The sequence below is a fragment of the Camelus ferus genome, chromosome 34 (assembly GCF_009834535.1).
Source record: "Camelus ferus isolate YT-003-E chromosome 34, BCGSAC_Cfer_1.0, whole genome shotgun sequence".
Classification (NCBI taxonomy): Eukaryota; Metazoa; Chordata; class Mammalia; order Artiodactyla; family Camelidae; genus Camelus; species Camelus ferus.
The window spans coordinates 14,735,150-14,760,091 of record NC_045729.1 but is presented as its reverse complement, the minus strand read 5'-3'; the positions used below and the strand labels follow the sequence as shown (position 1 = coordinate 14,760,091).

Sequence of the window (24,942 nt, the reverse complement as noted above, 5' to 3'; positions counted from 1 at the left end):
ACCAAACCACAGGATGTGACAGCCGGGTCTGAGGAGCCGTACATACTAGAAGTGCAGGCTATTTGTTTTTGCTTGGGATAAGCTATAACAACTGGGAGACGAGAGACGGAAGGGGACTGGTATATAAATTTTCTCTTCACTTTTCCCTCCGTTGACTGTTTACGCTTAGGGTGTTCCGGTACAGCCACATTCTCCAGGGTCAAGTGACCAGTTTCGTTTCTTCATGGAGCAGTGGCCAGCTCAGTTATGGGCCGTCTTGTAAGTATTTCCCATCCTCCCTCACCTCGTTTCCCCTTTCCCTCATTTTCAGTGCCCTGGAAAGCACTGACAGCATTTAGGCTTTGCCTCAGGCTCTGTTCAGACAAGACACTGGAGAATGCAGCTTGGAGGGGTTAGCTTTCCCATAACTCAAAGCTGAGCAGGGGAGGAGCAAGGAATAGATCTGAGCCACTGACAAGCCCAGATGGGCACATTCTAACCTCAGTGCTCACTGCCATCCTTATGCTCATATTTAAATTTCATACAATAACTTCATGCTTCCACCTAATATGAGGCTCCTCACTTCTGTAATAGGTCGTGAAGCACATGGAGGAGGGACGCAGAGACTGAACATCTGTAACGGGGGATGTCCCCAGTGTGGTAACTCCTTTGCGTGCCTAGTGTGGCAAGATTACTTGATGGGTTGTTATATCAGTGCAATAGCCCAGAGATCCTAAGGTAAAGGAGGGCATAATAAAGATGGTCCAATTAAATAAAACTTGTATGTCAAGTAGGAAAGGAACAGTCGGCAGGGGCCATGACACTAGACAAGAGATCTCAACTGGTTGAGGAAAATGAGCGGTAAGAGTAGAAAGTGATAAATATCAAATGCCCAAACGTGGATGACCACATTGTGGTCCATCTGTACAAGGGAATGCTGCTCCGTAACACAAAGAATGAACCGATACGTGAAAGAACGAGGATTGATTTCAAAAACATACTGAGCAAAAACAAGCCAGATGCAAAAGAACACATGATGTATGAAGATCTGTAACAAAACAGACACAACTAATTCATGGTCACAGAAAGAACATCACCGGTTTCCTGGGACAGGGTGGGTGGCGAGAGGGAGAAAGGAGCTTCTGGACGTGATGGAAATGTTCTGTCTTGATCTGACTGAGGGGCGCATACATCTGTCTAAAGCCCACTGATCTCATGACTTTAAATGAGTGCATTTTATTGCACGAAAGCATAACTCAATATAGTTGATTTTTGAAACGTCAAGATCAAGACAGACGAAATCCTGAAGAAATTCAGCTTAAAGGAGACTAAAGAGACATCACAACTAAATGTACATAATTCTGAACAAGAAGGGAACACTGGTATAAATGGCGCTCTACAGACAGTTGAGAAAATTTGAATACGGGCTATAGATGAAAGCACAGTAGGAGCAATGCTGAATTTCCTGATTTTGACAATTGTACCATGGTTACACAAGGCAAAGTCCTTGTTCTGGTGAAATATTTAGACAAAGGGACATAATGTCCTGAATTTATCATCAAATGAATTGGCAAGGAGAGAGAGAGAACTGTAAAGTGAAGATAGAGTAAAACATAAACAAATGGTAACTACGAGTTAAGGTTCTACAAAGTTCCTTGTACTATCACTTCAACTATTCAGAAGTTTGAAAATACAGCAGAATTAGTTTTTTAATGAGAAGGAAGCATCTAGCTGGGGAGGGAGGGAAGGTAACTGTTTTTTAGTTATGAATTGTGATCTCTCAAAGCCAGGAGCTATTGACATGATTCATCCCATTGATAAAGAAAAGACCCAGGCTTTTTATCTGAGTTCTCTAATCGGTTCTGTGAGTGTCTCGGGGAAAGAGAAAGTAATTCCTTGAGGCCATTAAACAGACAGGTAACCGCTCTGCAAAGACAAAATGACTGTCTCTTCCCCAAGAAGACAGATGGTATCTGATGTTTTAAATCATAGACCAAAAGGGCATTTTCTTCCTCTTTCAGTTCATCTCTGTTTCCACAGTGGACTAAGTCCTACAGTCAAAAATATTAAGTTGTAAGTAACCACAAACTATTACAAGAAATAAACAACAGTTTTCAAAAATGACAAAATTCCATTTCACCTTTTCTTCTTAGCATTTATTGAAGCAATCAATTCTCTTCTCACAGATACAATGGGAGATATTCGAGCATGCAATATCTGATGTTCTTGTTCGGGTTAAAAACACACAATTTCCTATCCCAGAAGGAAAATTCATTACCTTCAAATTACTGTAAAAGACAAAACAGACATGGGCAACCGTTTAATTCTGAACCTTAAAATAACGTAAACCATATTTTTTAAGTCTGTTGCCTAAGACCTGAAATACAGAAGTATTAACCATAACCTCATCACTAAAAGAATTTCTTCTGCTCTTAGCCCATTAAACAGAACAACATCTTCTTGATCGCACCCAAAATCTCCTGTTTCGTTCCACACTGGGAATTTTTGATCAGAAGGCAACACTGCTACGCTGGCATCACAATATAGCAACCTGCTTTCTTATATTAACTACTTCAATAAAAGTGAGAGATTTAAAAGGAGGAACTGAATTTTTGTGACAAGATAGTAAGGTCTTGTGTGCATAAACTTTAAGGAGAAAAAAGGAGAAGTGGAATACAGTCAGAGATGAAGTTGTTTAATTGATGTTTTTATGTGTTTTCTTTCTTTTCCTTCCCTATCCCATAGCTAACGGTTATTAACTGAAACATGAAAATTCACTGAAAAATATCTAAAGCAGGACCTTTATTTCAGCAAAGCAGTGGGTTAGGTGAGAACTATCTTCCTATTGAAAACAATTTAACATGCTGAATAAAAACAAATTTTACACCCTCTCAAATAAATTGGTAAGAACTGATAAGAAGCAGATTCATATTCAAGCTGAGGGTTAAGTAAAGGTGGGAACCTCGAAGGGGAAGTGAAACACTGAAGCCACTTTTTCCCTTAATTGATGTAGTCGGCTGAAGAATGACTTCCACCCGAGATGGGCATTCTAAATAGAAAACAAGCTACAGAGAGTTGAGACCCCAAAGGGATATATCTTCAGTCTAAATCGCCCTAGAACGGTCTTGAACCTTGGATTTCAGCAGAAGAAAAAAAGAATAATCTCACCTAACAATACAAAATCATGAACCATCCCTCATGTAATTTGCATCTGCTGCATTACTTAAGAATACCCAAATTTGCTACAGGGAAAAAGAGAAGCAAGCAGTTAAGGAAGATATATGAAACTAAGCAGCTTGTGAGGCACAGGCAGAAAGTACAAGATGTGTTAAGTACAGGTAAGTTAGTAACCTATGGCACATGTTAGGTACAGAGACAGCAAACAGGGCACACGTGTGCTGAACACAGAAAAGGAAGAAAGAACCAAATAAATACCATACACCATGTGTAAAACACACGATGCTTATAGACAGTCAATGTTCATGAGGTCTCAAGTTCGCCACCCACTGGTGACACTCATTCTGGCCTTCTGCCTGAGAAACTCAAAATAAAATCCACAGCTGCTCATCAGGTTAACCGGAGAGCTGCAGCTCTGAGCAGGCTTACATGCTCATGTATCCACCCAACAGAGATAATGTGTGCACTGGCCACAAGAACTTTCAGAAGTCTGTTGGGCCCCCTTACTCAAACCTTAAGTGTGGTCCTGGAAACCTTGCACCATCGTCAGGGAAGGGTGATGCAGCAGAGCCAGGCCATTTGAGGAGTGGATAACTCAGGATTCAAGGGGTCCTTCCAACTACTGGGCCCTCATCCTAAGTGTGACAACTTACTATCCCATTCCATCCAAGTGTGAGAAGCTACCCCCTTTCTTTCCCTTTGCATAGTGCTAAGTGTCTTAAATTGATTTAATTAACTGCATGATGTGAGCATCTTATTTTGGTCCATTTGAGCCTTTCTGTTTTGTGACCCCTGAGGTTGTTCACCTGAAAGTGTATTCACAGGCTTCCCGGACATTCAGGTGATTTCCTCCACAACATCTCTTACAGGTTTGCAATCCAGAACAATACTACCTGCGGGCCCAGACTTAGAATTGAAATAGCTCAGATTCGCAGTGCCCCAGGGCAGCCAGCAAAAGCGAGCTCTCCTTGAGGAAGCCACTTTCAACTCAGTCCTCCAAAGACTTCCTCAGCAGCTCAGAAGGAGAACAGAAATCACTGAACACTACAAATGAACACGGCCCCATGAACAAAAGTCAGTGGAAATAATAGGTTAGACTCACCAAACTTCAAATATTAAAATTCTCAGGTACCAAACATAAAATGAGTATGTTTAATATCTTTCAAGAAATGAAAGAAAGCTTGAAAATGTAAGTAACTAGAGAGAAGATTTGAAAATGTAAGAGAATTTCTAGAAATAAAAAATGTAACAGTTAAGATTGTTTAAAAACCAAACAGATTTAGCACATTATAACTAAATGTAAACCCAAGAACTTACAAAATACTGCGCTTAATAGAAGGAGTACAATGAGGGGAACGTGTGTGTGCATGTGTATGCTTGTACTTACATTTATCTACATTTATAAAGAATATAAACTAATAATATAAAACAGTTTCAAATGAATTTTGGGGGATATTCAAAATACTCATTTGTGGTTGTGAGAGGAATCACTATGGCTAAGTCAGAATGGTCCAATCACTTCACATCACCGTCCTTAATGGTTTTGTTTTGTGTACATTGTAACACATATTTCCGAGCATGCGTTTAGCATCATAATTTGATTATTATTACTAACTCTGTATGACACTTGCCTTCCTTTTTAACTATACTTCCCAAAACACTTTCTTAATCATTCGCCTTATTCTTACCAAAAACCTCTACTAGAAAATTGTAGATTATAGATAATCCATCCAACCTGGCACCAATATTAGACTTTGAATGCATCCCAGAAACTTACAATCCACATGTGTCACCGTCAATCCATTTCCATTTACTTTCCTCTTTATTAAATGATAATCCAATCCAGTAGGAATTTTGAGACATCTGGGATCGAAGGAAGGTCTGTAAAAGAAACAAGACATATGAGTGACTAAATTCCCACCTGCTGGATGAATGGCAATAAGGACAGGTAAAAGACTGGGCTGTTCCCACAGCCAGCAGTCTGCTACTTTCTGCATACCTCATCCTTTGGCCCTCCTTCTTGAAAAACCCCCTCTGCCCTCAATTCCTGTCTTCTCATCTTTCAGTCATTTTCTTCTAGTAGATTATTTATTTATGTAAAAACTGGCTGCCAGTCTCATAAATTATTTAAATGTAGAAAACTTCAAAATATAAATACCTAACAAGAGGAGATTTGTTCAATAATTTTATGAAACCAGTCAAAATCATGCTTCAGAAAAATTTAAGGATAAAGAAGAATAGTCATTACATATCCTTAAGGGAAAAAAAGAATCTTCAGAACAAATTTATTAAAATAACAAGTGTGGGAGGAGGGTGCGTGCGTTGGAAACGTCAGCTTTATAAGAGAAAGGCTTGCTACAGTTCACAGGAAGAGGAAAAAGGAAAAAGGGAAGCACTTAGAAAGATTCACTATGTCTGAAAATGTAGTATGTCAAAGTGACATAGTACATAGTGTTTGATTGTATGTCTGAATATATTTTTAAATATAGGTTTAAATTTAACTGTGTTTTACTGCAACAAACAAAAAATTATGTTATTACTTGATTTATAAATTCTTTCACATTATGATTTAAAACATCTTTCAGATTTGGATATAAATTTTGTATTTTTTTTTCTAAATGATAGAGGTTTCAGACAGATTGTTGCATACATTTCTTTGTAGAAACGTGTGTGAGGATAGTTCTTATTAGTAATAAATTTAAAAGATGATTTTGATATTGTCACTGTATTTTCTCTTTTTACAATTCTTCTTGAGAGAGATACATCTTGATATAATACATACAAATATCGATTCAAGTAAACGTTACCACCGATGCAGTGAAAATCGTCATGAAGCTAATTTATAACACTGTTATCACCTTTATGATCCTCATTATTATCTACCTTTTGCAGATGGGGAAAAAAAAGGCCTAGAGAGGCTAAGTAATTTACCAAAGGCCACCCAGCTAGTAAGTGGCAGAACTGGATGAGCCCAGGCAGTCTGACTTCTAACAGTAACTACTGGACGGTGCTGCCTCTGGGTTCTTGGTTGCCACCTTACAGGGAAGAATACCGCTGGCTCCAGCCTGCGGGTGACCAAAGGCTGAAGTGCTTCATCAAACGAAAGGCAGGCTTCGCTGTGAGGGGTTCTCTGGCAGAGTCCTAAGAAAAGGAGATCAAGTCCCAAACTGCATCTTCAAGGGGGTTTCCATTTTGGAAATGATAATGGTCACCGTGACACATAACATGCATTGAATGCTTAGTAAGTAGCGAGATCACATGCCTATTAGCAGGCAGGGTCTCCTGGGAGACTCTTAACTGTATGATTTTTGTTCACTCAACAGACAGAACACAAAGAATAACTGAAGGTTCCTCTATCTAAACTCCTCCATGTTCTCAGTGTTTTGGGTCCAAGAGTGAGAGACAGAGGCCAAGAGAATAAAAGCACATGTAACAAACAGTCCATGATACCAGTTCTTCTGCGAAGTCTATCTTCAAAAGAGAAGAACTGTAACTTTGGCAAATCTGTTTACATCCCTTCCAGTCTCCAATTTCAGTGGTAAAGTAGTAACACTTTATTCCCCAACAGCACCAGTGAACTTTCTTGAGTTGGCCTACAATATATAAGGTGAAACATTAAACTTCTTTTCATCCAGTATTCTATTAAGCAGAGTAAGGTATTTATCAGCTCTCCATGAATAAATAAAAATCTTAATAGCTACCAATAATGATAATGTGATGTTCATAAAAAGTCTGAAACGCCAAGAGATACCTACACTCCCATATTCACTGCAGCACCGTTCACAATAGCCAAGAAATGGAAACGACCCACACATCCGTCGATGGATGAAAAAAATGTGGGATAGTCACACAATGAATATTACTCAGCCTTAAGAAGGAAATCCTGCCACATGTAACAGCATGGATCAAACTTGAGGATATTACGCTAAGTGAAATAAGCCAACGACAAAGGACAAACACTGCATGATTCCACTTATGTAAGATATGAAGAGTAATCAGACTCAGAGAAACAGAAAGTAGAAAGGTAGTTGCTGGGTAGGGTAAATGAGTTGTTATTCAATGGGTAGACAGTTTCAGTTATGCGAGGGAAATAAATTCTAGACATCTGCTGTACAACGTAGAGCCGACAGTTAACGATACTGAACTGGGCACTTAAAACCCGGTAAGAGCATACACCTCGTGTTGAGTGTTCTTACCACAAAGAAGAAGGGACTTAGGGAAACTTCTGGAGGTGATGGGTATGTCTATTGCCCTAATTGTGGATGGTCTTACAGACATATCCATATGCCCAAACTCGTCAGATTGTATGCATTAAATATGTGCAGCTTTTGCATATCAGTAATACCTCAATAAAGCTGTTTTTGAAATAATAAAAGAAAATTAATTTTTAAAAGATCCTGGAATGCCTTCTAAATAAAAGAAACATTCTTCTGTGGAAATCTTAATTTTCCTCAAACATTTTATAATATACCAAATCAAAATATTACTGATCCTTTAATTATAGACAGTACATTTCTACTAACTACCATACTTAAATCAGATTAAATACGTAAGACTGCTCTGTAAACTCTAAACCCTAAGCAAACATTTAGTTGTTGTTGATTAACTAGGCTGATTCATTCCATCGTTACGCATGATAACAGGGTTCACTGCATTAGATTTAATATTCTTATCTCTCGGGTGTTTTTAATGCTATCATCACACAGAGCTGCACAATCATCAGCCCTACAGCACACCTTGCAGGTGTACCGCAAGGAGTATATACTGATCACACATAGACCAAAATATCTGAAGTCAGTGCAGAATGGAAACACACACAGACAATTATCTTCACAACAGCATCCAAATAAAAGGCGTTGCACTCACTGTAGCCTAAGTCTATTTTTACTGACATTCTCCGTATTTCATGCCAGCAGCAAAGCTGGAGTGTCTCATTTGCCCACAGGTGCAAAATGAACCAAATTTTCCAGGGCGCTGACCTACTGTTTCACCTTCTGGGAGCAGTAGGAAGGCAAGAGCTGCCGCCGACTTTGGGGAAACCCAGGGCTCTAATGATGCAAACGTGGCTCCTAGGGTCTCAATCCCGTATTTGAAACAAGCAAACCCAAATACCCATGTGACATCCAAGGGGCACAAACTAAAAGTTGTCTAGCAGAGCGTATAACATAAGCCTGTTTCTCAGGCATCAAAGCTTTTGAGGGGGGAAGAAGTAATGAAAAATTATGTAATCTTCTATTCAAGATTTCCTCCATACCTGTATTTTGCAAACACTTTGAAGACATCTCCTTTTTCCTACAGCATTCCATCTTTTCTGTAGAGTAAGCCCAAAGAGTTTCGCCACAGAGTTTCATTTTAAGAATGCCACATTCTGCAGTTCTATTTGTCAAAAGTTGCCTAACTGAGTAGCTGTCATTTTGCAGAATGTCGTACTTTTGACTGAGGTTTCGTAGAATTTCCTCCTGGTGATGCTTTTCTTGAATATACTGAAAAACTAAAATTAAGAGCAGAGATGTAATTTTTAAAGTCCTCATAATGCTTCATTGTTGAAATTTAGGACAAGAGGAAAAGGTATCTCTTTGACGACCAACTCACTTCATTAACTTTAATTAGTAATTTGACATTTAGAAAGTTAACACCTCAACAAAGTGACCATAAAAATTGAAACATCAGATTCCTCACTATTAGCCACCTAAGTGTAGAATCAATAAAATATGATTCCTGAATAAAATTGTGGCAGTAACATCTTATCATTCAGTTCAGTTTCTTAGTAACAGTGAGTCATTTACACATCGATACCAAAGTAAACATCAGTCAGCATTCAGCCACACATCTACCGAGTAGGAAAATCTGCACTAAGAAACACGAAGAAACAGCACCATCATCGCTGGCGTAGATGGAATACACACAGAAGAAAAGAGAAGGAGACCCAAATTTGTAATTTTATCTGCGCGTAACATGTTAGTATTGTTCCCTAAAGATGTCAAGGAATGCAAATAAAAGATAAAGGTTGAAGTCAAGATCATCTAACATCCATGAGGAGAACCACTCTGTTTACTAAACCATTTCCTCACTATATACTTGGAAAAAAATCAAGAGAAAGTCTTAATTTCTCTTGAAGCGTTATTTCTCAAAGAATGTGCACCTAAGATTTACAGTGATCTAAACTTACAAGGCGGAATAGTATAGTCGTTCCCCCTTATCTGTGGTTTGACTTTCTGCGGTTTCAGTTACCATGTCAACCACAGTCAGAAAATATTAAGTGGAAAATTCCAGAAGTAAACAACTCATAAGCTTCATGTTGCATGCCATTCTGAGTATTGCGAAGAAATCCCACACCATCCCGCCTGTCCTCCCCTGGACGTGATCATTCCTTTGCGGAGTGTATCCCACCCGCCTGGGTTAGTCCCTTAGCCGGTATCAGGTGGCTGTCGAGGTACGCAGTGCGTGTATTCATCCACCCCTTATTTCACTTAATAATGGTCCCAACGCACAGGAGTAGTGATGCTGGCATCTGGCATAGTCTCTTATTGTGCCTAGATTATACATTAAACTTTAAAAACATAATATATACAGGATTCAGTGATATCTGCTATTTCAGGCACCCACTGGGGGTCCTGGAAGCACCCCTGTGGAAAAAGGGATACTGTTGTACTAAGTCCTTGTCAGAAGGAACATTACCTTGTCTCATACAGAACGAGACAGCTCATTACGGCTTCAGAGACATTGGAACAGGTAAATAAAATGAAAAGGACACTGTGATTACGTCTGGGGAAAATCCCTAAGAAAGAACCACCTGGAACATTCTGTGATCACGGCCAGGGAACAACTGATGGAACATGGCCAACATCTGCACAATTAGTGGTTACGTCTGATACTCAGACTCGAAGGGTATACTTCAATTACTCACTCTTTGTCCCCAACACTATGACTGCCATCAGCAGAAATAGACAGAAGATCCCCAGAATCACTGCAAAGCGAGGCCAGCACACTGAAGACTCTTCAAATAAAGAAGGAAGAAAATGATCACTAGGGATAGGGCCTGGCCCTCTACTAACCTTAACCTGGACACCATCTGAAACACAATCTTCTGTAAACATTTTACAAAAATATATCATACAAAGTGTTTTAATTTTCATTCTAGAAATTACAGTTTTCTAGTTTAAACTTCTGACTGACATTCACCAATTTTAGAAACCCTACACCCAAGAACAGTCCTGTGGGATTTTAAAAATGCATCCTTTTCAAAAGCACAGGTGCCAATGAACACAATACACACTGATGAGCATCCACATCGACCTCTGTGCTCCTTGCTGTGATCACAACTGATCATGAAGAGAAAGGAAAAGGCAGTCAATATTCTTGAGAAACTGGTAGCCAATTGTGGATACTCTGAAGCTGCAAATGTGACTGGGGCACATTCTTAAAAGAACTTCCTAGAAATCAACTTTTTCTTCTTTTTCATCAATTTTTTTCCCTCTAGTAATGCTAGATTTATCCTCCTACTTTTGAGGTCCTCAGTATCCGCAAGTTACACCTCTGACTGACACTACATTAAAACAGTAAAAACTATTCTCAATTTAGAGTTTGCTGCGATATTTGAGGTAGAGAGAGAGAATGGAAAAATCTCTCCCCTTTTGATCTGAACATTTTTGCTTCTTCATTGCTGTGAAGTTTTGGTAAATATTTAAGACGTCTAAAACAGCTTTTGTCTGAATAAAGGCAGTGTTCCTAATGCTTATTTTTCATTTCTTAAATCTTCTGTAAGACTTTTACTTCTCTAGGAAATGCAATGTTTTCTTGAGACTCTAGTCTGTCCTTTACTTTTAAAGGCCTCATGAATTTTTCTAGACCAAATTTGAATGAAAACATTCTATCACCTTCTCAAATTTAAAAAGAAAATTCATTAATTTCTCCATTCTCACAAATATTTTTTTAAAAGACCATTAAATACCACTATGGTTTAGTCTGACCAGCTGAGGACCTGAAGAACAGGTAGGAACTTTTTTCAAACATCAATAGTCTGACAAACCATGAGAGGCAGGTGAATCTAGATGCTTAAAACGTGTACCTTTTCCATCAGTCTTGCGAGCGATTTCAGCACCACAAGGCCTTAATCTATTTTGTGACTGTGAAGGCGGCTGAAGAATTCTCACGGTGGAATAAGTTACTTCCTGATCGCTCATCTCTAGAGTAAAAAGTGATGTATGTTTTGCATTAAAATTTTGCAACAAAATGATCTGTCCAAAAAAAAAGAAATTAAAATGTCAGTCTACGGAAACATACCAGGATTAAGGCAGATGTGTGTATGTCTGTGTGTGGATGTGTGTTTGTTAACTCCTTCAAGTGCCTAAAGTACACAGACTGAGCCTAATTTATATAAGACATGAAAAACTTTCAATATTTCTGTGAAAGTCATTTACATTCCTAGTAATTATGGCCATGACTATTAGAAAATATGGAAAGAATATTTTTAAAAATCAACCAATAGATTAAGTAGGCTAGGTCCTATGCAGTTGAGCTCAAAATGTTCAACATATGCATAAAATGTTAGGCCAAGTGGTACCATTTCAAATTACGGAGACACTTTTTAAAACTTTTATGTTTTTAAGATTCTGAAAAAATTTAAATACCTTGGTTTAAAACAAATATATATGTGTATATATATATATTTTTTTTTTTCAGATCTACATATAAATAGTAAAAAGTTCTTACAAGGGTTAGAATAGTAATTCAATGTCAGTTTGAGATCATTATTTCTTGGCCCACATAGATACATTGTGTAGTTCTTTTCAACTATAACACGATGCTACCACATTGTTTCCCAAAGTATATCCCATACACCATCTACAAATCTACAATTTTAGAAATAATCTTCCAGTTGCCAGAGAAGCCAACTTTATTTTGTGAAAATAAAATTTGTCAATAGGCAGTCTTTAGTTAATATGCATAAAGGATTCAATCTATTAATAGACAGCAATATAGGAAGAAATTATTAAATAGTAGATATTTAAAATTTACCTTGCTTCTTATATTAATCAGCTTGAAAAGATGATATCCAAGAAGCAGGAAATACAGAAAATAAATTGCACATGTAACTATAGTCTTCAAAAAAATTTTTTTTAATTTCTGAAAGTTTCTAAACTTGATTATTCACATTATTCCTAATTTCCTAAGGAAAATAAGCCATTTCTACTATAGAACCCTTTAAGATTGATAAGATAATATACAAATCATTAGACTCAAATAAAAAGTAATAACCCAGACCTCTTCTTTGATAACTCAAAGCAAAAATCACAGCATATTTTAAAAAAGAAAACTTTCCGTGAATGCTGAACTAGTTTTCACATCCCTTGGAGTTAAGGCAGTTCTAACCCAATTAACAAAGAATGCTCTTCTCCCCACCCCATATTCACGCCAAGTCATTTATAATGAATTGCTATATTCCTAGAATCTTTTTTCCCCTAGAATCTTTTCTTTGTAAGTAGGATTAATAGGACATTTGGTATAAAGATCTGAGGGAGCAAAAGCAGATGTTACCTGTGTCTGTGCCGGGCAGTGATGCAGGTGGAGAAATCTAACCCAAAAATGAGAAGAGAGAAGTTGGCCTTTCCAATTCCAGATCGCTTGGATGTGCGAGGGGCTCTGAGACAGAAGACAGAAATGAACAGTGTCTGAATGATACTCCAACTCAAAATCTTCTGCCCCTCCTCTTGACCAAAGTGATGAAAGGAAATTATGTGATAAAAGCTGGTGCTGACGGGAAAGGAAGGATGGTCATGAGCTCTATCTTCCCTCATTTCAACTAACCAGCCCCTGCGGTGAAGAGAGCATTCAGAATCTACATTTGAGGACTGAGAAGATAAATGAACACAGCTTTGGCGAAAAGAAGTAAGATCTTTAACAAAAACTAGCATACTTAAAAGAAACTACTAGTAAAAACAAACGATTAAAATGTATACGCTTAAATACACAGACATATACACAAGAAATATTATGACTAAATTCTTTACCTCAAAATAGCCTGTCAGAAACTTTCTCGTATATATTGCTATTTGGAAAAAAAATTTTTTCCATTTGTGTTTATTGCAAATAAATATATTATAGAATTTATTTTGAAACATCTGTTAAGATGGTTCCACTATAAAATTTTGGTATATATTCTTCTCGCTTTTTATCTGTATGTTTACTATCAAAATTCATTCTGTACACAACGGTTTTGATCTACTATTTTCTAATAAATGTTTTCATTTAAAATGTTACTTTAAAAACTATATAGTTATTACCCACATGGGTTATACCATAATTTATTTAGGCAATCCCCTACTGTTGGACATTTAGGCTCTTTCCAATTTTTTACAAATATAAAAAATATTTGGCCTGTACTTTTGAATATTTCCTTAGGAAAATTGTTTAAATAAGAAATTATTGGTCCAGGGGTATATATATTAAAGACTTTGATGCATATTACCAAATGCTCTCCAGAAAAGTTGTTCTCGTTTATACAGCACTAGTTGAGCAGGAAAATGTTCACATTTGATTATTTTTCAAGAAGAGAAACTGGTGAATGCTTCCTCTACTTGAGTTTTGTCCACGAATCTCTACTTCATGAAGACCTATATCCTTCCAGTTAAAAGAAACTCATTTCGCTAAGTCTGTTTCTATGAGCCAGACCCCGCCAGAACACCCTCCGATCTCACACTGAGGTTCACGATCATCTGATACAGGCCTTGCCAGTCTTCAGGCGCACAGTTCTATGAGACCAATTTCATTGCTCTTCAAATCAGGCGATCGTGGTTAACATGGATTGTCGGGGAAGAGGAGTGAGGTAGGGAACACAAGGGGAAGTTGATCACACGGAGAAGAATGCACCCTATTTCACCAGCCTCTCGCCAAATTCCTTGCTTGTTCTCTCTGTCCCTTACCAACCTCTACCCTCAACGAAGCCATCATCCTGCAGAAGGCGCCCCCACTCTTCACCTCCCACCCCTCCTCCTGACTACTTTACAAACGCAGTCTACTCAATGTTCTGACCACCAGGACCCCTCTAGGCTGTGCTGTTGTTTGGCCCCCCAGCTGCCCTACTTCTGTCCCCCAACGCAATCCTTAATCTCTGAGTCAACACCGAGTCCGTCACTTGTCATGGGGCACAGCCAGTCAGCTGAATGACCTCCCGGGCACTGACTGAATTCAATCGTATGAGCAAAGTTGCATGGGTGGAGTCTGGATATTTCAGGAATATTTGCTGCTGGACATTTTCTTCTCTCTTTACCCTCATCGTGGATTGCCTTTGTCAATCTCAAAACAGAGAAAGATTGCTAGCACTCGATTCCAATGCCAGGTATGAAGGCATGAATGAATGAATGAGTGGAGTTCTGCTGAGAGGGAATGGAGCCGTAGTGAATGTTCTCGAGAGGTGGCAGAGAGATGCCATCGTTTGTTGGAGGACCCCTGAGTGTACAATCATACCGAAACCTCCCAACGCTGGCAGCTATCTATCATCCTCATCTGACAAATGAAGACACTGATGTTAAGAGGTTAACTGACTCACCAAAGGACGCCTTACTGCTCATCCTTGACCCATGTTTAAAATCAAGCCTGACTGAATACACTGAGCACAGATGGACTTTGGATCTGAACTTTTAAGAAACCTCTTGCCACCAAGCCCAATTCTAGAACCAGGCAGATCTGGCTTGAAATACCAGCCCTCACTTCTGTGTGTGACTTAGGCAAGTCACTTCATTTCTCTGACAGTAAAATAGTGATATTTGCCTCCCGAGATTATAGGGTCTACAAAGTGCTAACCAGACTTGGCAACTACAGAACAGGCACTGATTAAACATTAAATATCATCATTTGAGGTCCAACATTCAAATCCTTTCTAGCTGTAAAAATTTGAACACATCACTCCAAATCTTCAAGCCTCAGTTTCCTCACATGTTCCTCACTTCATAGACCTGGAAGAATTCAATTAGATTGGCACTGGGATATCTCAGACTTCAAAAAGAAGGAAATGTCATTTTTTTCCTCTCTCCAAGAGTTCTATAAATAGTGCAAGAGTCAGGACTGTGATCCAGAAATGCACTGCACTAAGTTCTCTGTCTTCACATGTCAGGTTTGGGGTGCTGATGCTTGGAAGAAAGGGGGTGTGGGGGGGGGTTGGTGGGGGGAGGGGAACAACACAATTTGGGAGCTGGGAAACATGTGGCAACATACCGCTACCTCTAGAAAAATACATCCTGTAACCTCAGATCTGGCTATTTTATACCTTACTGCCCCACAGACATTGGTGATGTTGAACCGTTCTTGTGTGATTTTACATCCTTAGAGCTGGTGAGGTGGGTAGTTCTCCTGATGGAAGAACAGGTACAGAACACTTTTTCACACTTACACAGTCGTGCTTCCGCTACATAAACTCCATACTGTGAGTACCACGTCCGTCCCGTTCATCGGTGTAACTTCAACACATAGAGGAGATATGATGCCTACATGGAAAGTTAAGAGGAACTGACTACAAAATATAGGTTTTTCATAATTTTTCATAGTTTTGTAGGAAGAATGAGATTAGTAATTGGAAAGTCACATTGTATAGCTGTTCCCTCAAAGCTCTAGTTTCTTTTTATTACTAAGCTCTGATTTCTGGAAAAGGCAAATTCCTTCTTAAATAAGACACCCAGCATCAGAAGGTAACAGCAGTAACTTCAGACAGGACTGATTAAACTCCCAGCATTGCCCTTTGATCAAAGAGGCACAAAATCGGAGGCACTAAACTTCATCTATTGCAACCCCTAGTTAAAAACAGAAAGATGAAAACTCTGAAGACTGTTTTGAATGCTCTTGTATATTGTCTTCCAAATTCATTTTTGTGCAAAAACACATAACATGTACACCACATGGACACACATGGCATTCACTTATTTACTTCTTGGCTGCTTTGCTATAAGTATAAAGCCTTTCTTCATTTAGAAAACCACAGGTTTGACCCATCCCTTCCTGACAACAGTGACTGTCAGCTAGGAGCTTAGCACACAGCTTCTGGTCACACCTTCTGGTCACACCTTCAGACTTTCCAGCCACACCTTCCAACCTCAATGGCTTATCATTTCACAGCAGCAAGCTGGTCTTCCTGACCCAGCCGGAAGTGAGGGCTTCAGGCACAACCACCAGCTCCCAGGGAGATGGTGTGCATCACTCTCTTGGGAGGACTAACCTCACCTGGCCAGGTTCCCACTTCCATGGTTATTTGTCCAAATGTCTAACCTTTATGCCATTGAGCGATATTAAATTTCCTGGCTCTTACAATAAAAACTCTAAAGACCTTTTGTTTGAAGTTTCCTGTTTCCCTAATTAGCTATTTCATTTGTCCTTCTTATCTTTACAATAAAATCTACTCTAATGCTCTAGAGTTAAAATCCTCTATCTTGTCCCAACTGGCCTCTAGCAGTCAAATAAATAGTCACCTTTCATAAAACTTTTAATTATATCACGGTTTTATCCTGCACATCCATCAGGGTCTACAGCTTGAACAGAAATGCTCATTTTCACATAAAAGACCTGAAGGTGATGACAGCACAGTCGTGCACAACGGAGATCAGGAGGTTGGATGACTTTTCAAGGCAAACCAGAAGGGGCTGGCCACACGTTTCAATGCAGCGTAAAGGACCAGAAGGCACTCTATGGTCAACAAGCTGCCAAGCCAGGCTCTGGAGCAACAGTGTCCAGAAGGCAACCACAAACCTCGCCTGGCCATCTAAACCTAACAAAAATCAAGTAACACTAAAAAACATAACCTATCGGCACCAGTCACACCAGGTATTCCGCCTGTAAGTGAAAAATCCACAACAGGACATCATTTACTGCAGGACTCATTACCGCAAAAGGAAAATACTACAGAATTTAGGTTGGCATGCAGGTATTTATTTTACAATTCTTTCAACAGTTTTTTGTGTTTGAAATTTTTCATAATAAAATGTTGGGAAAATATTTTTCATTAAATAGGACTATAAATTCAGCTAAATTAACCACATCTCAAGTACTCAGAAGCCACATGTAGTAGCTAGCAGCTACCCCACTGGACTGCAGACACAGCACACTTCTATTATCTCACAGTTTACGGGACAAAGCTGCTCTAGTCTAGCTGCTCAGGCCCCCTGGCAAGCCTCCAGTCACTAATCCTCCCACACTAAGGCCCTGAGTTAGGTGGATGATGACTAGCAGGATGCATATTTTTAAAGAGTGAGGGTTCAGGTGGAAAAGTAACAGAATACCAGGGCACAGTTACCAACAAAAGAAGTAATAAAAGACCAAGTCTGTTAGAAAGAGGTTGAAGGAATTGGAAATATGAGTGGGACCTGTGTTCATTAGGAGTTAGGATATAAATACACACGTGTGTGTGTGTGTTTAAGTCTAAACTTTAATTTTTAGAGCTGAGAATTCATTTATTTCCCACAAATACACAACACACACACACACATATATAGTGAAACAGAAAATAAGGAAATAATAGATGTGCCTAACGGGACACTGACTTCACCTTTGCCACCTTGAGGAAATCACTGCTTATACCAAAACATTTCAATGTGAATAACCGGAGAGGTTTGTGATAAATGTAAAAAATTCAAAACCTTCTGTAAACTATTTCTATAAGCACCAAAAAATTAAATCCCATCAGGTGTGGTAGAAAAAAGGGAAGACCTACAATTACCTTTAAACAGGTGGGGATCTGGCTCCATGGCTCTACCTGAAAGAACCTCTGTCAGAGGCCGCACCGACTACAACTGTTACTGTCTTTAAAGTGAAGCAGAGATACATCCTCCTGGAAAAAAAAAAGCACTGTCCATGCAGGCTTTGATATGTTTTATTGGACTAAAATTTCAACACAAGGTGACTTTTATTTACAGAATTTACTGTGTGTGGGACTGTCTGACCCATTTGGATCCAGGTGAAGACAACCACTAAGCCTGCTTATGCAGTTTCTTATTTTCAGTTTGCACATTAAAAAAAGTTCACTTCATATTCATAAAAACCCCAATATTATAAACGACAAACCCTCCCTCACCCATCCCTTAATTAAATATAAAAACAGCTTCCAAAAAGCATACAGTTTAGATTGGTTTAATCTTGAAATGTAATCCAATGAGACTAAAAACTAAACATTTCAGGTCCTGCACCAAATAGTAAAATACTCGAAGGCCTTCAGGATCCCTAAAATTTAAAAAGACAGAAATTACTTTTTGGTTCCTAGAATGAAACAACAGAGTAATATAAATTAATCCCTAACACAACACAAAAACCAAAAACTAAATTATTAAGTTGAAGGAATTCAGGAGAGAGGATCTGCTGATAACTAAAATGCACACACTAAACAATTCCCATCCCTAGCTTTTCTGTGAAAAAAAAAAAAAAAACCCTAAATTTTTTCATCAGTATTCATTTCACATTTAAAGTGTTTATTTCCTGCGTAAAAATGTTATCATTACAAAAGTGTATAAAGCAAATAAAATTATAAAGATAGAAAAAAACCTCAATACTATATAATGAAATAACTAATTATTTTAGTATTTCTCTAATTTTTAAAAAATTATTAAAATCATTCTCTGTGGCCTTTTAAACACTACTTTTTCCACTACATTAAAAAAAATTCACAAATAAATTTTAATTAATTTAACAATTCTCTTCTTGTTAGATATTTGGATTTTTTTCCAATTATAAATAAGGTTTCAATGACCAGCTTTATCAATAATAAAACTTTTTCATTATTTCAGAATATTCCCCCAGAACACATTGACACTCAGAAATGAAATTAGCTGGAAAAGATGAATGAAAAGTATTAACAGCTTTTCATGCAAATTATCAAATCGCTTCCCAAAAATCACCGTATCAATTTACAATTCCAGTAGGGTATGAATGCCACATCCTCACGATCTATGGGTAAACAGATGTTATCGCATAAAAGTATCTGGTCACTCTTCACGGACACAGCCTTTTGGATCCAATAGTTATTATGCATTCTTTCCTTTCTCCGTTCCCCTAGTAAACATGTATAAACCATCTATTGTATGCCAGGCATAGGGCTAACTTTGGAGATACAGCAAGGTTCTCATGGAGCTTATGTTGAAACCAGTAAACAAGTAAGTTATTCCAATTTAGGGTGAGAGGAAAAAGACACTACAGGAACATTTTGAGGGAAAAGAGTAGAAGGAAATAATTGGAGGCAGAGGGATTTTTCAGACAACGGTACACGGTACAGAGACACAGAGCCTGGGAAGACATAGGCAGCTAAAGCCTTCGCAAGCTATACTGGGTTTTTTCCATTTTTTTCAAGTATTAAACCCAAGATGGAGAATGATGTGATACAGGTCTAATAAAGGTGATAAATCCAATAAGGATTTCTTTTAAATTTTGCCACACCGTGTGAAGAGGAAGATTTTTTCGCCAATCAGTAAAATATACTGCTAACTTCTTTGATAACAAATCTTCACTAATATAAAAATCAGGATTACACATACATAAATAAACTGATATGGGACGCCATTAAAAAAATCTTACCAAACTTGCTATAGTTCTAATATGAGCCTCTCTAATAAATTATGCCAATTCAGTCAAAATACTTTAATATACATACTCACTTCGACTGATTAACATCAATAAGAGAACCAATTTTTGATGTAGTAAAAGAAATGTGTTCATCTCCAATTACAATTTCAAGCTCCTGAAAAAAATAAACAGAAATGTAGTTAATACAAAAACCCATCCCAGAGACATCTGTATTCTTGCTACCAAGAGGTCTCACTTTTAGCTGCAAGTTTTTTAGCTGTCACAGGGTAGGAGAAAAAAAAGAAAGAAAGAAAGAAACTTGATCTATTAGATATAAACTTTGTCTGTAAAATAAAAACCTCATCAACTGCTCAGGAGTCCCCAATATTAGGATGAATCCAGAACAGCTTTCCAGGGATCTCGTAAAGAAGACACCATCAAATGAATGATATACTTACGAGTGACACAGAAATGTTTCTTATAATGTCAGTAAAAACTAACAATATGGGTATAAGCTTATGTTTAATATAATAAATACAAACACATTGACCCTTTCTACCAGGCTCTACAAATAAGCTGCATAATAGTAATAACAGCATCACTTTAGCACCTACTGTGTGTCAGGCCCTGGGCCAGGGACTTTACAAACATTGTCTGTAATCCCTAAAATTAGGCCAATAAGCCTACCCTTATCAGGTCAGTTTTACTGGCCTAATTTTACAAATGTGAAATTCAAAACTCATAAAGCAGAGGGAAAAAAAACTGTTGATATTTACAGCCACTAGTAAGTGACAGTACTAATATTTGAATCCTGGACTGTAAGGTTGAAAGATTCATATTCCTCTGACTTCACAAAACAATTAAAATTAAGGACTAGTAACACAAATACAAGATGTTTCTAGTGTGTCAAAGTTACAGTATAATTTTCTCCCCATATTTTACCTGCAAATCTAAAACAAAAAATTAAGAGGCTATGTCTATTGTGATTTTTCAGTTTAAATTAACAGATGCCACAGAATACACTCTTAGCTATGTATTCATCAGAAGACCTAATTATGCAGTTTATGGCACGCATAAAATGGAGAATTAACTTGATTTTAATGCACAGTGTATACATGGATAAAACAAATTGAGATCTAAATTTACTTCTTAAAAGTGTTTACAATGCATAAAATAGTGTTCACTATTACCTTTGCTTTCCTAAAGAATGTTCTTTAAGCAGAAGTGTTAAGTTACTGCTACAGAGCGTCAGCGCGTTAGATTTCTCCACATTTTCTTCTAGTCAAAGAACCTGTTACACAGTACAATCCTCGGGAACACACAAACTTGAAATTCAGTGCTTCTTCCTCCTGGGGTCACAGCTCATTTCTCCAAGAGCTGAAATGATGCAATTCAGAAATCAAACTGTCTTTCTACAGAGTGAAATTAGGCCTCAGTGTTTGTCAGCTGCCTTTTGAGAAACAATTTTTCTGAAGGAAATGTGAAAGGGGAAAGCAACTGTCAGTCTGAACAAAAATGCTAATCAAATCCCTCTCTGGGGCATAAAGATGCAAATAAGAATTCTGAAAGTTATACATCTAGAGAAAGTGAATTTTACATGGTCAGTGAAAATCCTTATTCTCAAATTTAACAAACACTTATATTTTTGTCTAACTATTTTTATTTATTATTTATTAAGAATTTATTGTTGCTAACAAAAGTAACAAACCTACAGTAGAAATGATTCATAACAGTGTGAAAACATCCTAAGTTTCGCTGGGGGTGGCTGTAGAGAAGACTGCTCAGAACGACATCCAAACTGAGAGCTGTGTGCTGACTCCTCTCCTACCAGGAGACGGCACAGAATGTGAGGCACAGTGAAATAAAAATAAAAGAGTATTTACTGGGTGTCTCCTAAATGGAAAAATCAAGACTCAGTGAGGCTCTATTCTAAATAAATAGAGAGAAACATAACAATGATACTGAAAATGGTTAGTATTCATGCATTTAGAGAATCACCAAACACAAACCTGCCGGCCAACCCTGTCAGGGGGAGGCCACAAAGCATCATCTTCTTTTGTAATTTCACTGTCATCGATAATTCTCTTCAGTTCTTCCATTACACTCTTGTGTACGTAAGCCTGAAAATAAGTTATAAAAATCTCAGTGTGTCTATTTCTCCCTACAACTCACAAGGAAATAATAAAACGAAGTTACAAACCCTGAGTATTCAAACAGAGTATCAAAGAAAAATTTAATTCTGATTCTAAAAGTACAAGATGGGAGAGAATCATTCATCCTTTTTATGATTTTTCTTCACTGTCTTGTCCCTTCCTTTAACATTTATTTTTCCCTCTTCACATCACTAGCACCCTTTTAAAACTTGTATTCTACCTTTGTGCCACGGGATTCAACTATCTCCAAGTGCTAAACTCAAAACCTACAAGGTGAACAGAGACAAATACAAACACACAGCACAGTTAGTGCTTTGAACTTTTTCTTATACCTAATTTTTGAGCTGTTCATTTAAAATTCATACTATGTTTAAATCATGATGATCAATTAGTGTTAAATAGTGAATAGAGTAAAAAGACAAAGTTAATTATAAAATGAATTAAATGATAAGCTCGATTGTGGGATTACAACTTAATATACTCAGATTGCTTCTTTTGTTGTTACAGATGCTTCAGTTAAGAGTCCCTTTTCAATCTATAAATCAGCTTCTTCTTTACAGCCCTAGGTGTACTTTAAACATGTAAATTAGAACACAGACATGAGAAAAATGGGCTTAATGTAAAAAATTAGACATTTGAAAAGAACTTACCTCCTTTCTGATCATGACATCATTTTTGTAATTGCTGTTGTTGGCATATCTAAGTTTTCCTGTAGGGAGTGGAAAAAAATTCAATCTATAACAGCAAAAACTGCTAAAGAAATAAAGAAAGAAATGACATCGTAAGCAATTTTGAAGGTAAAAGCCATTTGATACTACTACTTTATTAATATTTTCTCCCTCCTAGCTTAAGGTCAGTGCTGACATGTAGACACACAAACATTAGCTGATAAGTTGGCTAAAGCTGAAGCTAGTCAATTTTTAAATATTCCATGCTTTCAAGATAATTTCATATAATGGGGGGGGGGGCAGTCATTTTCAAGGCCCATTCCCTTAAGCTATGTCATGAATTGACAGGGAATCTGAAAAAAGAACTAACATTTCTTCTAAAGTTTACATTATATGTCTTATTGGTGTTAAGTGATTTACCCAGAGCACTTAATCTAATCTGTAAGACAACCCTAAAATGTAGCTTTTATTCTCTCACCTAGTCATAGATGAGAAAACAGAGTTCAGTCAGTTGTCCGGGGTCACACAAGATTCAGATCTAGATCTACCTTCTTCCAATACTCATGCTTTCCCTGCTACTCTAAAATGTTCCCTTTTAATTATCTTCCTTCAAATTAATGCGTGTACGTATTACAGCAATGCTAGTATTTTTAAATTGTGATTAAGAAGCATATAAACTACGTGCTGCTTCTGGATTAAAAACTGGCCAGTTTGTTAAGAGGATCTACATTTAATTCTGAAGTATTCTCATGCGTGCTTCTCCTCATGGCTAGTCAGTTGCCCAGGTACAGATGTCATGTGATCTTGAACCTCTAACATGGCAGGTTACCCTAGTGAGATGAACCCCTGAGGAATCGCTGTATTTGGGATTCATTATTACTGACAGAAGTCCATGGAATGGTGTGGTGGCAGATGAGAACCATTGTTCTGGAATGAAATTAGACTACTTAATTTATGTGACTGGCCAAAAGTGATACAGATAAGCTGAAAGCTGTTCACAGGCATAAGCACTAAAAATAGGATCACATTAAAAAAAGAACTGAGGGAGAATTCAAGCAAATTTGGTTTCTTAGCGAAATTTAGAAAACATTTGGGGAGAACTACGGAGATCAAGGTGATCAAGGTTTCTGAATAACTGCAGGGCTGTAGTTACCTTGAGCTCTACCTAAAATGTCAGGTAATTTTCCCTTTCCCTAATATTAATGTGATTCTCCTCTAATTCTTCTTTCATGCCTTCACAGAACTTTGTCCAAAGCATGAACACAGCACTTAATATCCTATACCACCGTATGGTTAGTTTCATGTCTATTTTACCCAAGATACAACTCCTTGAGGGGAAATAAACAGTCTTATGCATTCCTGTACCCTCAATTTTTGTATTTACATGGTGTCCAGCACACAGTATGCACTTAAAAAAGAAAAGTCTATGTAGTTGGACTGTCCTTGTTACAGTAAGAGTTCAATATACAGTAACACAATCTAAAGAGAATCAGAGCTGACAAGGGACAGAATCTGCACATTCCTTGGGCAGCAGGCAGTTTCACCTCATTCTCTGCTCAGGCAGCTCTCGGCAGTCTGACTCTTTTTTTCCCTTAGAAACCAAGAAAAGATCTACTCTCATTTCAAGACTCATCTCAACCGTCACCTTCTCAGAAAAAAAAAAATTTCCTTACTGTCTCATGTAACCACTCCCCTTTTTCATAGTCTTAATGCATCGTAGAGGGAACAACTGTTTTTAAGTAATCAAAACACATCATTACCAAACATTCATTTTTCTACACGTAGGGCTCCCCCCTTCAGAGCAGGCCTCATTTGTTTTTTCTAGACATGTTGCCTTACATACAGGGAATGAATAAAACGGATGAATGGGTAGCTCGAAAGTCACAGTTCACCGTAAGACTTTAAGCATCCATCTGACCACCGCGTGGTGGGAATGTTCCTTAACACGTTCAAGTACTAGGACGATAGACTAGATGTAGATGGCCTTAAAGGTCCCTGCGGGTGAGCGGACTCTTTACCGTAGGACCAACTTTAGTGTCTGGCAGGATTGGCTCCTCTGAATTAACTTACACGGAATAATTCTCTATTATTCACAAAACCAATGCATATGCCTCCTACACTCCCAAGCGCCTCAGCGCCGCTGTACAGTCGCGAGCCCACGGAGGCTCGCCCACCCGCCGCCGCCTCCTCCGCGGCCTCTCGGCCCCGCTTCTCCCCGACTCAGCACCGCGCTAACTTGCGACGCCCGCGGCCGCCCCTCCGCTCACCGTCCGGCCGAAACTCGAACTCCAGAAACTCGTGTCCAAACTTGCCCTTGTGCCCTACGTAGTAGCGTAGGTAGAAATCGCTGGCCATTGCCATCTTTGCCGCCGAAAAGCCCGCGGACGGCCTGCCCAACGTGCCGCGGGCGCCTAGCAGTGACGTCAGCCGCC

At 38.2% G+C, this 24,942-nt stretch overlaps 2 protein-coding genes across 5 annotated transcripts; both read right to left on the bottom strand.

Moving 5' to 3' along the window:
* Window positions 1-2,113: 2,113 nt before the first annotated feature.
* LOC102512005 (killer cell lectin-like receptor 2) lies at window positions 2,114-17,994 on the bottom strand. Of its 4 annotated transcripts, none has more exons than XM_014565548.2 (9): window positions 17,858-17,994; window positions 15,545-15,638; window positions 12,694-12,798; window positions 11,225-11,393; window positions 10,064-10,153; window positions 8,411-8,647; window positions 6,607-6,749; window positions 4,934-5,037; window positions 2,114-2,267 (listed from the first exon to the last, which is right to left on the bottom strand). In XM_014565548.2, the coding sequence occupies exons 4-9, from the start codon at window positions 11,337-11,339 to the stop codon at window positions 2,129-2,131; spliced, it is 828 nt and encodes a 275-aa protein (XP_014421034.1). In that variant the 5' UTR covers window positions 11,340-11,393; window positions 12,694-12,798; window positions 15,545-15,638; window positions 17,858-17,994; the 3' UTR covers window positions 2,114-2,128. The 4 variants fall into 4 exon arrangements, with proteins under 4 accessions (XP_014421034.1, XP_014421035.1, XP_014421037.1 ...); XM_014565549.2 differs by having other exon boundaries at window positions 2,121-2,267; window positions 11,225-11,341; XM_014565551.2 differs by lacking the exon at window positions 15,545-15,638 and having other exon boundaries at window positions 2,121-2,267; window positions 17,858-17,987.
* On the bottom strand, window positions 17,995-24,937 carry MAGOHB (mago homolog B, exon junction complex subunit). Its single transcript, XM_006192133.3, has 5 exons — window positions 24,778-24,937; window positions 22,493-22,551; window positions 21,699-21,809; window positions 19,782-19,864; window positions 17,995-18,357 (listed from the first exon to the last, which is right to left on the bottom strand). Exons 1-5 carry the CDS (start codon window positions 24,869-24,871, stop codon window positions 18,258-18,260), a joined length of 447 nt encoding a protein of 148 aa, XP_006192195.1. The 5' UTR covers window positions 24,872-24,937; the 3' UTR covers window positions 17,995-18,257.
* Window positions 24,938-24,942: the final 5 nt, after the last annotated feature.